At 35.8% G+C, this 17592-nt stretch overlaps 2 protein-coding genes across 2 annotated transcripts; both read left to right on the forward strand.

Moving 5' to 3' along the window:
- Positions 1 to 237: 237 nt before the first annotated feature.
- LOC111054680 lies at positions 238 to 7165 on the forward strand. Its single transcript, XM_039444808.1, has 4 exons — positions 238 to 460; positions 4495 to 4678; positions 5926 to 6112; positions 7076 to 7165. The coding sequence occupies exons 1-4, from the start codon at positions 291 to 293 to the stop codon at positions 7117 to 7119; spliced, it is 585 nt and encodes a 194-aa protein (XP_039300742.1). The 5' UTR covers positions 238 to 290; the 3' UTR covers positions 7120 to 7165.
- A 2919-nt stretch (positions 7166 to 10084) lies between these two features.
- Positions 10085 to 16188, forward strand: LOC111058413. Its single transcript, XM_039444809.1, has 3 exons — positions 10085 to 10220; positions 12547 to 12685; positions 15857 to 16188. The coding sequence occupies exons 1-3, from the start codon at positions 10216 to 10218 to the stop codon at positions 16085 to 16087; spliced, it is 375 nt and encodes a 124-aa protein (XP_039300743.1). The 5' UTR covers positions 10085 to 10215; the 3' UTR covers positions 16088 to 16188.
- The last annotated feature ends 1404 nt before the right edge of the window (positions 16189 to 17592 follow it).

Here is a 17592-nt window from a genome sequence, read left to right on the forward strand (position 1 = left end):
GCATGGTTATATGCCTACTTAAGATTTTTCAAGATTTCAGTAGGTCAACTTTTCAGTTTGTCAAGTTTCTAATTATTAGACCCTTGAGGAGCATGGCTTACCTGTTAGTGATTTATATTATTGTGATAATATATCATAGTAATATATCATAGTAATATATCATATTAATATATCATAGTATATATCATTACGATATTTGTAATGATCAATAAATGATAGGTTGATTAGTATTTATGCGTTTATTAATTTTCTACAGTGAACCATCATTGCTGAAAAAGTCAGGCGATGAAATGGTTCATACCATGGGCGCTGGAGCTAAGAAAGGCCTGAATGTGAGGGGCACGAGATCGAATGATGCTGACTCCCAAACTATAATCAAGAACATCGGCCCCGGCAGGCATTCAATCAAATTCAACCTTGGAGTTTTTTCTCACATTGGAAATGCTGAAGATATTGCTGAGTAAGTGAGATGCTATGCATCATCTTTCAATTATATGAAACACAAATTTTAAATTGAAATTTATCAAGCTACAGGCTGTAATTGTTACACCATTATGTGGAAATTATTATGAGTTGCTAGCTTGTAATAATGAATGCATCGCCTCGTCTTCATACAATTATCTCCTGTGAACTGATTATTCCACTATTATTAATTTCATTTCCATTTATTCAATCATTCAAGAAAATCAAGAAGACCGCAAGAAAATAGTCTGTTGGAATTTGGAACACATTAATGCAACGTTGTCAAAGAGTTTATGTCCACAGCTGATTATTTATAGAAGTCGTTAAAAGAAGAGATGAGCTAGTTCAACTTGAGAGAGAATTGAGAAATACTATGGGAGAGAATTTAAAAGTTCAAATTAAAAATAAGGAAAATGCTTTGAAACACCTTATTGAGGCGGATAAGCAGCGGTTTTTTGATAATAGAATCACAGAAGCCAGTAATAAAACAAAAGTTACTTCGAGTATGATAAATGCTGAGATTGGTTAAAACACATCTACATTTTCCAATATTGCCAGTATTATAGATGATGGAGATCTTGTTACAGATCCTTACAAAATCTGTAATGTTTTCAATAATTTTTTCACAAAGGCAGTTGAAAACCTTGTAGTTCCTAATATTCCAAACTGCTCTAGACCTCTGTTTAATAATCATGATTTCAAAATAATAGCTATTTCCCTTTGAGATTCAAGTTCACACAAGTTTTGCCATATGAATTGACAAAAGTTATTATGACATTTGAAAGAAAATTCTCTTCTGGGCCAGATGATATTGCAGTGGCAGTTATAAAAAATGTTTTACCAACAATAATTGAGCAATTGCCTCATATAATAAATTCTTCTCTCATATCAGGTCACTTCCCTAATTCTCTAAAAATAGCCAGAGTCACTCCAATATTTAAAAAAGGCAATGCCAAAGATCCTGAGTGCTTTAGACCAATTTCAGTACCATCAGTATTTTCAACAATATTGGAACGGGTGGTGTATGATCAGCTTGTGAGGTATTCAGAAACCAACAACATGCTGGACAGAGAACAGCATGGGTCTCGGTCAAATAAATCGACAATCACGGCGGGAGTGGATTTCATTGGCTCACTTATAAATGGGATAGATAAGGGCGATAAGGTGATGGATCTCACACGTGCTTTTGATAGTGTTAATCATGATTCTTTGCTGGAGTCACTCAAGGGCATGGGAGTGCTGGGGAAAGAGCTATCGTGGTTTGCATCCTACTTGAAGGGGAGACAACAATATGTTGAAATAGAGAGTATAGATGAGACTCCCTCAGTGAACTATAAAATAAGATATGATCTCAAAAGTCTTCAATACGGCGTTCCGCAAGGTTCAATTTAGGCCCTTTATTATATCTCTGCCACATTAAGGGTTTTCCTAAGGTTATCCATGAACAGGCAACTGTTTGCCTATATGCGGATGACGCTATAGTATATTTCGCACCTAGAGCAGAAATTCCTGGCTCGAAATCGGTTTTCCAATCCGAGGCCGTAGGCCGAGGACTAGAAAAGATTGAGAGCCAGAAAAAAAATTTTTGTCTGTGGTGCAAACGCTATTTTTCGCCACACACAAAAATAAACAATATATATGAGAATAGTTGTTCACTAAGCACCTCCGAAAGCAGAAGTGGAAGGTGATAGCTCTAGCGAATCTGAGGTAATATGAATATCAGGAAATTGTCCAAGTATTTTTATTTTTTTATTCTGATTTGTCTAAATAACCTAAAAGATGATGTTCAATTATGTGGGAGGTTGAGTTTATACTTTTTTATTCTTTCAAATGACAATAAGATGATATTATAATAAATGTTTTAATTATTGAATAATTTTTTTTCATTTTTTCATTTCATTTATTGACACACTTTACAATTTACAATAATAAATAATACACAAAACATTACAAAACAATAATATAAAGTGGTTAGGTAACCTCATTTGAAAAAACGTGTTGAGGCACCATCACACTGAAAATAAAGAAAGAGTAGCTTAGAGCCTAGCTAAAATTATATAAAAACTTGATAAATGTTTATAATACAGAGAGAAAAAATATGTTGAAGAGTACTTAGAGATAAACTGTCCCTTTATAAATGTATCATTCACTGCAATATGATAATATCAAAAATACAATATAAAAGTAACTATACTATCTAAACAGAAACTCAACATCTTCTAGTGAAAACAACCAAGATTTCAATTCCTTGAGAAAAATTCTTAAATTTAAACTAGAGGATACATGGAAAGGTAGATAATTATAAAACTTTAAAGCACAAAAAGTAAAAAAACCTACGAAAAACTTCAACATATAATGAACACAAATAATGAAAAGTTTTTTGATCACCTTTCTTAGTTCCATGTTAGCGGCTGGAAAGGGTACTCTTTCCAGCCTAGGCCGGAAAGAAACCTGTTCTGAAGTCAGACGAGAGTCGTCTGCAAACAATGTCTTTCAGATCTACGTAGGGACTGGAAAACAGCTGCTTTCCGTGCAGTGTGGCGAAAATATTATTGTTCTGGGTAAGTCAGTACAGGAGGTGGAGCAAACGTCAGCCAATGGTCTAGCAGCCATCAATAATTAACTGAATAGCCGAAATCTTCTCCTGAATCCCAAAAAATGGGTAGTGGTCCCGTTCTCATCAAACCAGAGCAGAAATGATTTATGTCCAAATATGAAATTTCAAGGTGAAAGTTTAGGGCGAATGAATACCACAAAATTCCTGGGATCAGTGATAGATGAACACCTGTCATAGAACAATCACGTCTGTCATGTGGTTAAAAAAATATCTCCAGGCCCTTAGCTGTATTCTCTTAGGCGAATGTTCAATGTGTGCGGTCTTAACGCTTTAGTAGCCATTTACAACGCATTGATACATTCTAACATAGCTCACGGTCTATGTATCTACGGCAGCACTTCCAAGAAAAATCTCGATAAAATACTTCAACAAAAAGAAGCACTAAGAATTATTATGGAAATCAAAAGGAATGACTCTGTTAAACACATTTTCCCCCAGCTAGGCATATTAACAATTTATGGACAATATATTAATGATGTTATAATGTACTATAGAAAATCTACTGATTTTGAACAAAAATAAATGATTTAGTAAATCACATTGTCATAACACTCGATCAGGAAGAATTGTTCAAAGACATAACTTGGAAATCTTTGAAAAGAGGACAACTTATATGTGTGATAGATACTCTAGCATGCTGCCTAGTAATTTGAAGTCTATAGAAAATATAAGATATGTTTCAAAGCTCATCTGACGGACTATCTGGTGGGAATGTCTTTGTACTCCTTTCAGGAATTTGTTCAGGAGTAATTTTATGCTATTTCGACATTGACTGTATTTGTGTGATGTTTTGATCTTTCAATTTTCTCTGTTTAATGTGACAACATGTGTATGTGACAATATCCAATGTACTTGTACATTTAATGAATAAATATGATTGATTGATTGACGAAAATTAATGAATATTTTTATAATATTAATAGATAATTATTGACAACGAATTGGTAACGTCTTTGGGAGTGTGGGGATGAGGAGGTATTCAGCCGGTCCAGTTTCCCCGTTGCTCCAAATTGCGATTATAATCAGGGAAACAACTGGCTTATACACGTACGGGATAGGAAATTCACGAATGACGCATCATCACGTCTCAACTACTCAACTCATTAACTTGACATTTTGCATATACATTCCTTATTTACCGAGGATGGTTATAGGCCTATTTAAAATTCTTCAAGATCTCAGTAGGTCAAGTTTTTAGTTTGTAAGGTTCACAATTAGACCATCGCGGAGCACGGGTTACCTGCTAGTTATTGATAATTTCTTGTAAATATAATAAATCAACTAAACTAGACTTCATCTTGTGCTTGCTTGGCTTGATGAAAATATACATTCCTATTTATTACTTCAATTTTTACTTTATATAGTGTTGCTGTCAAATGAAGAAAATAATCATCATGTTCATTGAATGTTTGCAGTTGTGACGTATTGCAGACGGGAAGCTACTCTTCTGATAAGATTCTGCCAGCTTTCACAATAATTGATGCGCAGCAAAACGGAAAAGCTATCCTAACTTCTGGCACTAAAGCTGTTCATGACAGTGTGTTCAAAGATCTGTCAGCAGAAATATGGAAATGCACTATCAGAGGTGTGGTACAAGAGGTAAAATAATTCCATGCATTTTCCTTACATCATTTATCAGTGTAACATCTCGCCTAATCCGGCCTATCAGTTAATTCGACCATTATGCCAAAGGGTCAAACGCCACCTTTCGCTTCTTCTTCTTCTTCTCCTTCTTCCTCTTCTGCACTGTTTTTTGACCGAAGTGAAGCTGAGGTCTTAGTTTCGACTCGATCGGCTTTTGTCTGTTTGTTTGTTTGTACAGCAGTTATTGTCCGATTTGGATGAAATTTGGTATTCAAGCTCTTTGAAACAAGGCGCAGAAACGTGTATGTGTAGCGATTTTTGATAAGACCTCCGGTTTTAATAATTTATGAATTGAATATAAATTGTGCCGCTCTAAAATGTGCTGTATTTAATAAATGATATCGTTGGAATGCTATCGATAGAGGACAAGAGTTGTCAGCGGTGAACCTTGTAACGTCTGAGCAGCTCCAAATCATATTGTATTATTTATTAATTGAAGAAAAATTCTCACTTGATTGCACCCATTTCTTCTTCCCTTTTCAACACGATATTTCCCTGTTTCATTGATAAATAGTTTCTAGACCTACCGAACCGGCCGGAGACATCACAGCTTAGTTGGCTCTTGTTTTCGTTTTAGTATGAGATTGAGATCGGAAACCGACTTGTGAGCATAAACATTCTGCTTAGGCATAATAAGCCGCCATAACATTGAATCCACTTTTCATGAAAAACATTATTAGCAACCTCCTGTCATTGTCACCAACATACTCATGTTATTTAGAATCATTTCCGTCTCACTATCGTCTGAGAAACGATTCATATTCTAAATTGCGTACTGCATATTCCATTTTTCTGTCAGCTGAGCGATTTCTTATAATTAATTGTTAGAAAATTTGTAATATTGTAAATATGGGGACGATATGAAGGTACCTCCTTGAGAGACATTTATAAGTCCGGTGTCCCTGGAAACAATGTCTTTAGCACTTTCAAAGGAGAAATAATAGATGTCATGGATAGATCTTCACAATATACTGTGCTTTCTTAGGTAAGGTTAGGTTAGGTTAGGTTAGGATGGCCCTTCTCATTAGTTTAAAAGTTGTAGGCTATTCATGAGCGAGGTCTACTGTTCGCAGAACTACTAGCTATAATTACTGTTATGTAGGCTTCTCTTTTTTCTCTTCTGAGCTATTCTATACTGAGTATTCCCCTAATCATTTACAATGATTCTCGCTGATAACTGTCATAAACCATTCATGTTCCAGAATACACAATTCCTAAGGGTTGTCTATGACCATACCCTGAAGACGAACCCTGAATATGACATTGGGACAGTTGAGCATCTGCAAAGAGACGAGGTTTGGTTGGAAGTTGAAGATGGCCAACCTGTGGTCAGAGTGAGAGAGACCAAATACCTTGATATTGTCAATAATTATCGAGTTATCAACTACAGTATGTATACCATTCTTCATTCAATAATTCTTTATACATTTCTTATCTTTATTCTCCATCCATTCATACAATGAGTACATCATTGAAAAATAAGGTACAGAACGCGTCCCATATAGCTTTGGTTCCGTGAATTTGAACCTGCATACAGGCAAGGTATGGTTCACGGGGTAATATTCACGGCTTTGCAAAAACATCAGGGACTCTAGATCCCTATATGGAGGAAGCTCCCTACACACAAGAGATTCTACATGAAATAGAGAGTTGCATCATATCACCAACAATGGAGATAGCATGTTGAACGAATGTCAGCTGATAGGGTGTGTTGTGCTGAAATGACGTAATTCCAAAAAGCTCCTTGTGTATCCTTTCGGATGCAACACGTTGCTTTTTAGAAGATACAAAAGAGCATCTGTTGCTTATTAAAAAGAGACATTGAAGCTCCTTGTGTATTTATTCAGATGCAACACGTTGCTTTCGAGAAGATAGAAAAGAGTATATTTTGCTTATGGAAAGATACATTATCTAAAAAGTTGTATGTTTTTGTTTGGGTAGTATTGTGAGCTAGTGGCCCTCCGCCAATAGGCAAAGCTACAGGACCCGGATTGTAATCGTGCGCTATTCCTCTCCCAAATTTAGATATGGCTACACATAGGCCTGGTTGCATAAGAGCCGGTTAAATTTTAACCATGATTAATTTCTCGAGAACCAATAATATAATTCGTAGTTGACGGGACCAAGCGTCTACTACGGTATATTAATACTCCATAATTATATGGAGAGTACGAATTATAAAGGCTATGGAAAAGGGTGATGTGAGGGGAAGGATGAATTTTATTGTTTCACCCTACTGGGAGATTTTGATTTCATTCTAACATTATTTTTATTTCATTAATGATTCATAATACCCGATGAAAAATTTATTGACATAATCAATAAAATAATATTATATTATTATTATTCCAGTCGGATTACATCTATTAACGCCGAAGCTAATAAGTTCTGAATGAAAAGTGGTACTCCAATAATTGAAAACTATCAAAGCATCTCAGACACGTAAGTGAATTATTGATCTATTCATAAATTTATTCAAATTGAAGTCTTCTACTTCCTCCTTTTCTTTTTTTCTTCATCTTCTAACTTCCTTCTTCTTATTCTCCTTCTCCTTCTACTTCTGCTTCACCCTCTCATTCTACCTAATTTAATTTAATTGAAATTGAAACAATTTATTTGCCAAAAGTTTCAATACAAATATACTGAATTTCCTACTCGAGCCCGGGCGGGACACATATAACCGGCCGAGCTAAGCCCGCGCGCGACACGGTGATGGTGATGTGATAGGAGAACACACGTAGGCTACTCTCTGCGACAGCCGAGCGGCAACAGTGTCTCAGTTCTCTAGTGCTACTGTCGTCTCATTTCTCTATGTTTATTCACTATTGTTTATAATATAACACTATTCAAATCTTGTTACATCCGATTTTAATTTAGATTTTCCATTTTTAAACTAATTACCTGTAGACACAGAAGTTGAGAATCATAGTGCTGGTATATATTTCGGTGTATTACAATAACATCATGTATCGGAAATATATATCAGCAATCAATTTGTTATCTTCCGCCTTCTGCATCTACCCGTAATTAGTTCTTATTTTAAAATTTAAGACGCAGTCACGGGTTCGTTCTTTTATTAGTTTGGTTGTTTATCCTATTATTTATTGTATTATGTCTATTTTATCTTTGGCTTCACTTATTTAGTTCTAATTTTACTTTTGGTTTGACTTATTTTTCCGTTCAACCATATTCCTCATCACTTTGATCGTACAAAACTGGAGAATTCCGAATCTCTTCAATATAAGTTTTCCACTCTCTATGTTAAACGAGCCCGCACCGTCACCGTCAAAAAGTAAACTGAACTATAGTGAGGTCCACGTTATATAATGCAGTGTACGATTGACAATACTGTAGCTGTCGTTTCCTATCATACAACAAAACAGATAGCGCTATCTCTCTCTCGCTTTGCAATCTGTCCGTTTGCCAGAATATTTATTTTTTACTTTTGACAGTGACTGTACAGAAATAAACAAACAATTCCCAGCCGCGATTTTTTTTTTTATTTTATCAAATATTTGAGTACACAAGTCGTATAATCGATTTAGAATGTATTTTTTAAACAATGAAATAATTTTCAGACATTACCGTATGAGAAATAGAAATTAAAATATCTGAAATAACATTTTAAAAGTTGATAACTAACCATTCTAAACTCTTCATCCATGCTTCAGTTACACGCTACATACCTACACGTATAGGTTAGACCTACTCATACCGGTATAAATAATATTTAAAGGTTATTTCAGAATTATTTCCATTGAAATTATCACTTATTGTAAATAGGATGTCTATTTTTCTATTATTTTAAAAAGTAATTGGAATAGAATACCCACCAAATAACTTAATGTGTGTTTTTTTGAAATGCAGATTGTTGTATCACAGCTTTTCAAATTAGCCGCCATTTCAGGCTTGTATAGAAATGAGAATCTGATCTCAGTTATAAAAGGACATTTTCGAATCAAATTATGAAAAAATATATTTTCTTGATTAATTTGACATTAAATTGATTATTTCATCAAGGAAATTATAATTATTATTAGATGGGATGAATTGAGTAACAGTTGTATACACTCAGTGGCAAAATGGATAGACTTGGCAACGCTTTGCTCCTATCTTTCTTCACACTTCACTGCCATTATGACGTGGACCTCACTATAGTCGGTGACGGCGCGGGCACGGCTCGGGCAACAAACACGGTGACGGTGCTGACGCGGTGCGGTAGTATGTGTCCCTACATGTTTGAAAGCATTTGTTTTCTCACTCGCCGTATGTCGGCGTGGGCTCGGTGCGGTTATGTGTGCCCCAGCCATTATCCGACTTATCCATTCATCCGTCGTGACAATATCAAACTCGGAGCACACTGGAGACGCGCCACGCCGCGCCGCCGCGTACCGGATATGACTCTCCACCCGACCACTGCCTTCATTCGGGTTAGTCTTGTTCCTTATCAACTAAAATAAATCTTGTTTTACAGATTAAAGAAGTACAGTAAGTAGATAAGCTATTTATACAATATGACGAGAAAAACATAAAAAAAACTCAAAAAGAATTTAGTAGCCACCATCTATAAAATATTTTCCAACTTCAAATTGATTTGTATATGTTTTTATTTCATTCGGTATAATGTTCTTAAAATAAAAATCTGGTGTGGCGCACTCACACAATTTTCCTTGCCGTTATGAAAATTTATCACCTGACGCTAGTATTCCCGCGCATCTCAAGTCTACTATTCAAAGATCCAAGCCAGCTGGTGACAGGACAATAAGGCTGGAGACACAAGAAGTTTGCTATCTCTTCATATGAATGATTTAATAGATCACCAGTTGCCAACAGTTTGTAATTGAAATAATACATTTTCTCGAATTTCGAACTTATTTTCAATTTTTACTGAAAATGTTACTGAACATTAATTGAAGAGATTTCATGCTCATATTATCCACTTGGAATTTTTTGTTTAAACTGTATCTGAAGCCTGATAATTGATAATCTAAAATCAAACTTTGCATAGAAGGGGCGGAGCTCCTAAAATTATCACAGATATGGGACTTGTTGCAGTTGATAGAGCTTATCGATGACTATTGTAGGTATAACTTTAATCAAAATCATTGGAGCCGTTTTCGAGAAAACCCTGTTTTTGAGAACATTTTCGCCATTTTAGCCGCCGTCTTTGATTGTATTTGATCGAAATTGTTCGTGTCGGACCCTTATAGTGTAAGGACTTTAAGGTCCAAATTTCAAGTCATTCCATTAATTGGGAGATGAGATGTCGTGTACGCAGACGCACATACACTCATACACCACACACACGTTATCTATGAATGAGACTAAATATTGATGAAAGAATCATTTTTTATTTTCAGAGTCATTCATCGTGAATTGATGGGAGCAATGCAATATTTTGATGATTTGCCTCATTCTCTAAGTATCGAAGCATATGATACCATTACCATTGACACGAGATGGACGAAAACGTTTGGAAATGCTGAAATGACATGAGGTGAGTACGATGAAATTATATAAAATAGAGTTGCTCTGATCTTTGATGTGTTTTTCTCTCGTAGGTGATACAGTACAGTCCGGGTCCTGTAGCGGCGGAGGGCCACTAGCACACAATACTACCCAAACAAAAACATCCAACATTCTTGAAAATGTATCTTCCCATAAGCAACAGATGCTCTTTTGTATCTTCTCAAAAGGAACGTGTTGCATCTGAAAAGATAAACAAGGAGCTTTAATGTATCTTTTTAATAAGCAACCGATGCTACATGTTTTTACTTCTCAAAAGCAACGTGTTGCATCCGAAAAGATACACAAGGAGCTTTTTGGAGTCGTCTTTAGAACACACAGCACAAATCAGCTGACAATCGTTCAACTTGCTCTTTCCTTTGTTGGTGATATGATGCAACTCTCTCATTCATGAAGAATTTCTGTGTGTAGGGAGCTTCCTCCATCTAGGGATCTAAGGTTTGTGATGATTTTGCAAAGCAGTGAATTTACCCCTCGAACCATACATACCCTGTTCTATTACCATAGGTAAGGAAAGTATTGCTTTCCGAAAAAATTAAGGTACCCCAATTTCTACATTTCTATAAGTTTCAAGGTCCCCAGAGTCCGAAAAAGTGGTTTTTGGGTATTGGGTTGTATGGTGTGTGGTGTGTGTGTGTGTGTGTGTGTGTGGTGTGTGTGTGTGTGTGGGTGTGTGTGTGTGTGTGTGTGTGTGTGTGTGTGTGTGGGTGTGTGTGTGTGTGTGTGTGTGTGTGTGTGTGTGTGTGTGTGTGTGTGTGTGTGTGTGTGTGTGTGTTGTGTGTGTGTGTGTGTGTGTGTGTGTGTGTGTGTGTGTGTGTGTGTGTTGTGTGTGTGGTGTGTTGTGTGTGTGTGTGGTGTGTGTGTGGTGTGTGTGTGGGTGTGTGTGGTGTGTGGTGTTGTGTGTGTGGTGTGTGGTGTGGTGTGTGTGTGTGTGTTGTGTGTGTGTGTGTGTGTGTGTGGTTGTGTGTGTGGTGTGTTGGTGTGTGTGTGTGTGTGTGTGTGTGTGGTGTGTGTGTGGTGTGTGTGGGTGTGTGTGTTGTGTGTGTGTGTGTGTGTGTGTGTGTGTGTGTGTGTGTGTGTGTGTGTGTGTGTGTTGTGTGTGTGTGTGTGTGTGGTGTGTGTGGTGGTGTGTGTGGTGTGGTGGTGTGTGTGTTTGTGTGTGTGTGTGTGTGTGTGTGTGTGTGTGTGTGTGTGTGTGTGTGTGTGTGTGTGTGTGTCTGTGTGCAATTACGGAATGACTTGAAATTTGGAACTTAAGATCCTTACAATATAAGATCCGACACGAACAATTTCGATCAAATGCAATTCAAGATGGCGGCTAAAATTGCGAAAATGTTGTCAAAAACAGGATTTTTCGCAATTTTCTCGAAAACGGCTCCAACGATTTTGATCAAATTCATATCTGGAATAATCATTGATAAGCTCTATCAATTGCCACAAGTCCTATATATGTAAAAATTTCAGGAGCTCCACTACATCTATGCAAAGTTTGATTTCAGATTCCCAATTATCAGACTTCAGATAAAATTCAAACAAAAAAAATTCGAGTGGAGAAGAATTAATGTTGAGAAACATTGTCACCTAAAATTGAAATTAAGCTCGAAATTCGAGAAAATGTGATTATCCAATTGCAAACTGTTGGCAACTATTGATTCTATTAAATCATTCACTATGAAGAGATATCAGACCTCGTAGTCTATGTCTCCAGCGTTATTCTCCTGTCACCAGCTGGCTTAGATCTTTGCTCATAAGTAGACTTGTGATGCGCTTGAACACTAGCGACATGTGATCAATTCTAATAACGGCAAGGAAAGTTGTGTGAGTGCGCCACACCAGATTTTCTATGTGCCATTCTAAAGTCACAAAGCTACTGTACCTATTCAAAGTTTGGTACTGCATATGAAACCAATGAGTGGTGCAGGACAACGGGACATTTTAAATGTTTTAGTTGGCACTAGAGTTAGTAGATGTTTTAATTTTGCACAAGTGATAACATTGTCAATTTGTGATCATTGTGATCATTTGTGATTTTGCATTAATTGGTCATGGTTACATTTGCCTTGTTCAATCACAGACAAGGATAACAAACCAATTTCAATTATTGGACCCTGTCTATGACATGAATCTATATCTATAAAATATTTTTTCATAGTGAAGGAAATTTCGAATATATTAATTTATTTGAATTCAGTATAATAAATAGAATGGTATTATACTTGAAGTTTTTTAACGTTGAATAATGATTGTTATAATTGTTATGTATTTCCAAGTAACATGTTTCCAAATTTTGTTTGAAGATGTGAAAAAGACTTGACAGGAAGATTCACGTCGCTCAAAACCAAAATGACAGTAGACAACGACAATAGAAACATTTACGCATATTTCATCAACGAAATATCAACAGAATTTTGGATATGCTCAGACCAAACCAATGAGGTGAGCGAAATTCACTCCTATTATTGATTTATAAGCATTTGAAGATGAGTGATTTTTCTGCTATCAGAGTGGAGGTAAGATTTTATGTTTGAGTGAATAACTCACCCTGTATTGTAGCGAACCGTCTTATTATTATAGCACGACACTTGTTAGGTCAACCCCTATCCATAGCCCGAATATCAACCAAACCTGGAGATTTCAATTTTTGCAAAAATGAGCAGTTGAATGAGTGAAACAACGGAATTGAACCTCGAATTGGAGAAAATTTAATACTTTATTCAAAGTTCTTCAGGAGGATGGGTGATTATTTTTATTAATCGTTGAAAAGTTATAAGGAGGCAAACGAGTTTTTCTTTAATTTCACACATTCAAGTGCTGATATCTCGGAAACTATTGAAGATATGGGAAAAGCTGAGAAATAAATGTTGCAGGAAATTTCTATTTGCAAGCTTCAATAATTAGTAATGGAACACTAGAATTTTGGCTGAAAAAAATCACGAATTTATTAAGTTACAAACATGTTGATCAATTCAATTCATAGTTATTTATTCGTGATTACAATCACAAATTATATAAATGTCATTGGGAAGGAACAACAGGCTTGGCCCAGAACTATTCCATTCCCAAATGTTGATAATTATGTTCAAAAAGTAGGTTATGATTCTACTGTAAGAAGCTCCAGTTCAATTTCCGTCCAAAAATATATATGCTGGAAATTTTCAATTTAGAAGAATTAATACAGCAAATTATAGTTAAATATTACATTAAATTATCACTGCACATTGAATCAATGAATTAATTAATATAAACATAATTTTAATTCATCATTGATCAATAAAAAACCTTCATATATTTTCCAACTAAATAGAAATATAAAATAAGAATCTTAGTACCCCCTTCCAAAACTGTTTAGTAACGACATGTTGACTTTTTCCAATTACTTGATTGCACCATACAACAAATGACACCATGGTGTTGAAACATGTTCGTAACTTTTTAGGCTAATAAATTCGTGGTATTTTTAGACAATATTCTAGTGTTATATTATGGAAAAAATTATTATATCTCACCAAAAACAGTATCATCAATTTTGTATTCAATAATCATGTTCGTAGGACGTATAGTTTTCGAGAAAACTATATGCGAAAAAGTAAAAAATGATACCTTTCAACCAGCCTCACACCTTTAGCACAGGGGGTAGGTGCGTGGGCCCTTTTTTTGCTTCCCTAAACATAGCTGAAGGGTCAGGTCTTCCCTCTATACCCTTTTTTGGGAATTCGTTTCCTTTATTCATATTCATATTCTTTTTCTTTTTCACAATGAAGCACAGATTGGGAGAGAAAAACTAAGAATACCTTGTACTATTTTCTCTCCCAAATTTAGGTAACATTTAAAGTCCAAAATGAGGTCTTCTAGATTTCCACAAAATTTTCAGTCCAAAAATATACAAACCATTCTGTAACCGCCCTTGATGGGGGTTGAAGATATCTTATTACTACTTCAAGGGAGTCATGGGAACTGGATAGACAACAACATTGTATTACCTAAAGAATTTCTCATTTATTATGTAAATTACTTGAAATTAAAAGAAGGAAATATGCAGTACATTTTATCAAAATATTATTCCTAAAAAAACTACCTGCCAATAAGATTCTGCTAACTAGAGATTTTACTACAACAAGAATTTTACTAATTAGGGTCTCGGCCGGGTGAAAATGTTTTATAAGGAGCTAGAAATTTTGGCACTCACCCACAGCTAACACTCCCACCGTAATCCCAAACCACAGGACACTCACGTATATAATAATGCCGGGAAACTAACATAACTTTTTGCAATACGGTATGGGTTTTGATCCGCTCGGTACCTCTGTTGTTTTACAACTGGAGGTTTTCCGTCAGGAAAACTTCCCCCTCTCTACGTCAGGGTGCCAAAGTGGAACGCGCCAACTAGTCTCCCCGACAACTAGTCTCCCCGACAGTAAAGCTCCTTTTGAAACCACATTCGAGGGGATTTACTGACAGCGTCAACTAAGCTCCTGAGAGAGGAGCTTTACTGACGGGGAGACTAGTTGTCGTCAGCGACCGAGGAGCTTAGTTGTCGTCTAAGGTCCCGACAACTATCCCCTCTGAACCAGTCGGGGATTTACTGTTGGGGAGACTAGTTGACGCTAGCGTGCAAGGAGCTTGGCTTTTGTCACCGAACCCGACCCCAAGCTCCTCGCTCGCACTGAATGCCGTAGTTTTTGAGAGTAAACTGACATAATATATATTTCATGCACTTACTCTATGGATTTCCTCAAATCACGCCTTGTTTTCCCAGTCATTCATAGCTTTTTTTAAGAGTTATATCACATTTTTCAAGAACCAATAGTTCAAACTTCATAATGAGGTTCAGCTTAGGTTCATATTTCATCGCATGTTCATCGCTGACAAAACCTCGTAATTTCGGCTCATTTTCCAGTTTTCAGTTATTTCTGCCATATCTCGATTTATTTCTGCCTAATCAGAAAAAAAAATCGCTCTCGCCTTTTTTTAGATTAAAAAATTCTGAATAAAATGAGATCATTCGGAACTCTCTATCTTCAATGAGTACTGAGTTATGATTTTTCAAAAATTAGTGGAATTTGAAGTAAAAATCATTTTGATGAATTTCAGTTTCGATCAACAATAACTTCCGATTTTTAACATTTAGATGTATAGTTCGAAATCCCTCTGGGCGTATTTTTGTGCTCTATAATCTGAGATCAGGAAGAGCGCTCTATCTCAAATAGATTTCCAGGTACACCTGACAACAATGCTCCTTGTATTGTGAAAAAAAACTAATTTTCAGCTTCAACCATCATCACCAACTACATTGTCCTCACATTGATATTTCGCACAATGACATAGTTCATAAGATCATGTTCTATGAGAATCACCCGTTTTATGCACTTCATTTCAGTATTTCCTAGTGGAGAGGCACGCTCTAAGGACACCTCAAGGATCAAAATTTCAAACACTTATAACTTTCGACACAATGTTCAGATTTCATCGTACTACACTTCATTCTTCTCGGCTCGTCAAGGCGGTCCAAAATCATGCATCATAAGTCAAATTCGATCGAAAAATGAAAAATTTATTGTTGAGTGTACTTAAGCCCGTATTCCAATACACAAAAATGGCCAATTTCAGGTTGGTGCGGCCCATGTGGAAGAGAGTGAGCTGGCTGGAGAGGGCTGCACAGCCTGCGTCTTGTGCTTAGAGTACAAGGTAACTAGGCTGTGCAGTCCATGCGGCCATGCTAATATGTGCACGGCATGCTGCAATCATTTTGTTGCACAAGAATGCCACTATTCAGTAACAAACTCTGACGGAAGCGTGGAGGTGACAGATATCCAGTTACACACTACAGTCCTTTTGTAGGGCGATAATAGGGCAAATTATTAGAGTAGTTAGTTATTTTCTTGGTGTTTCTTTGTAATATAGAGATGATTATTCATATTCGGTGTAATAAAAGATTGTTTATAAATATCATAGTTTTATTCATCAGCATTGAAAATCCCCAATCCATTCTGAAGGCTGTGAGTGTGTATTGTGTAGTATGTTAACTCATATTGCTGAGTAGGGGTAAAGTGAGAGTTTCTGAGAAAAGCTGCCCCAAAGCTGGAGAAAAGCTGCCCCAAATCTGCCCCAAAGCTGATTCTTGGTTCTAACCTTGCCCAATCCAATGTAATCTCATTTGTCAAGATTGAACAGAAATAAGGATCTATGGAAAAGTAGATTCAATTTCTTGAATACTTAGAAACCAAGAATAATTTTTTTCAGTAAATCCATTTGTCAAGGATCTAACTCAATTTTTCTGAACTGAGCAACAAGCACACAGAATCTCTAATGATATTTTTATGTTGAGACCCTTTCTTAAGCAACACAAACCTCAGCACTAGAAAAATCCAAGCTCACATAGATAGCACAAATTTGACACTATATCATCACAGTCAGTATTTGAATATCTTGTGCTTTGAAAGAAGCTGATAAATCAAATAATAATATGAAATGCTTTTAAAATGAATTTGAAGAAAATGGTTGGAGATCATTCAATGGAAAGACAAGAACAATTCTACAAATCAATGGGATGATACTGAAGGTAAAATATTGATACATTTGTAGAGTGTAGGAGATTAATACTTTTGATTTGAATATTGTCTAGTTTTTGTTATTTTATAGAAGACTTTTTCAAATTTATAATACTCTTTTTACTGTTCCACTCAGTGGTGTATATTCAAACTCATTATCATAGAGGATTAAACAGTAGGCACTGGTTTTTTCTGAGAAATTATTTGTTGTTTCCAATGTCAACTTTATTTGATTGCTCCAGATTTCAATAGTTCATTTTGCTTACTACAGTCTATAACAACCAATGGTGCATATTCATCAAATGTTTTATACTCAATTGATGTACTGCTGTTATAAGGATAGTATTCATTTTGGAATTCAGAGAACATGTGATACAATAAATGTTTATTACCAGCAATATTTTCATAGGGGAATCATTGAGCATTTAAATAGAGATTAACATTGTTCAGATTACAGAAATCAAATGTGACCTGTTAGCAGTTATTACATTTTTCCTATTCTTTTCAAATCCAAGAATAATGAATCTAGGTTTTAATATGTTTGAAGTGGTCTTAACTGTCCATTGAAGATTGGTAGTTTCAGGTCATTATGGAAATTCATGCAATTCCCATGACCTGAATGGATGCTAATTGGTATATCACCATGTGTTAAACTCAGCAGATCAGACGAACAGTGTCAGAAGCATGTATATAGTGTACTTTCCATGGTAGTTTTGTAATATCAATTTTCACCGATTTTTCTGTCTCTGATTCAATACATTTAAGTCCGATGATGATCTTAATAGAACAATTTCC

The sequence above is a fragment of the Nilaparvata lugens genome, unplaced genomic scaffold, assembly GCF_014356525.2.
Source record: "Nilaparvata lugens isolate BPH unplaced genomic scaffold, ASM1435652v1 scaffold5574, whole genome shotgun sequence".
Taxonomy (NCBI): domain Eukaryota; kingdom Metazoa; phylum Arthropoda; class Insecta; order Hemiptera; family Delphacidae; genus Nilaparvata; species Nilaparvata lugens.

What these genes read in the sequence shown, in the direction of transcription:
- LOC111054680 (XM_039444808.1), top strand. Translation starts at nt 291, where the DNA reads ATGGTTCATACCATGGGCGCTGGAGCTAAGAAAGGCCTGAATGTGAGG. An exon ending in TCAGAGGTGTGGTACAAGAG is followed by an intron (nt 4,679 to 5,925) that starts GTAAAATAATTC and finishes TTCATGTTCCAG; the next exon opens with AATACACAATTCCTAAGGGT. An exon ending in TTATCGAGTTATCAACTACA is followed by an intron (nt 6,113 to 7,075) that starts GTATGTATACCA and finishes TTATTATTCCAG; the next exon opens with TCGGATTACATCTATTAACG.
- LOC111058413 (XM_039444809.1), top strand. An exon ending in GCTCAGACCAAACCAATGAG is followed by an intron (nt 12,686 to 15,856) that starts GTGAGCGAAATT and finishes GGCCAATTTCAG; the next exon opens with GTTGGTGCGGCCCATGTGGA.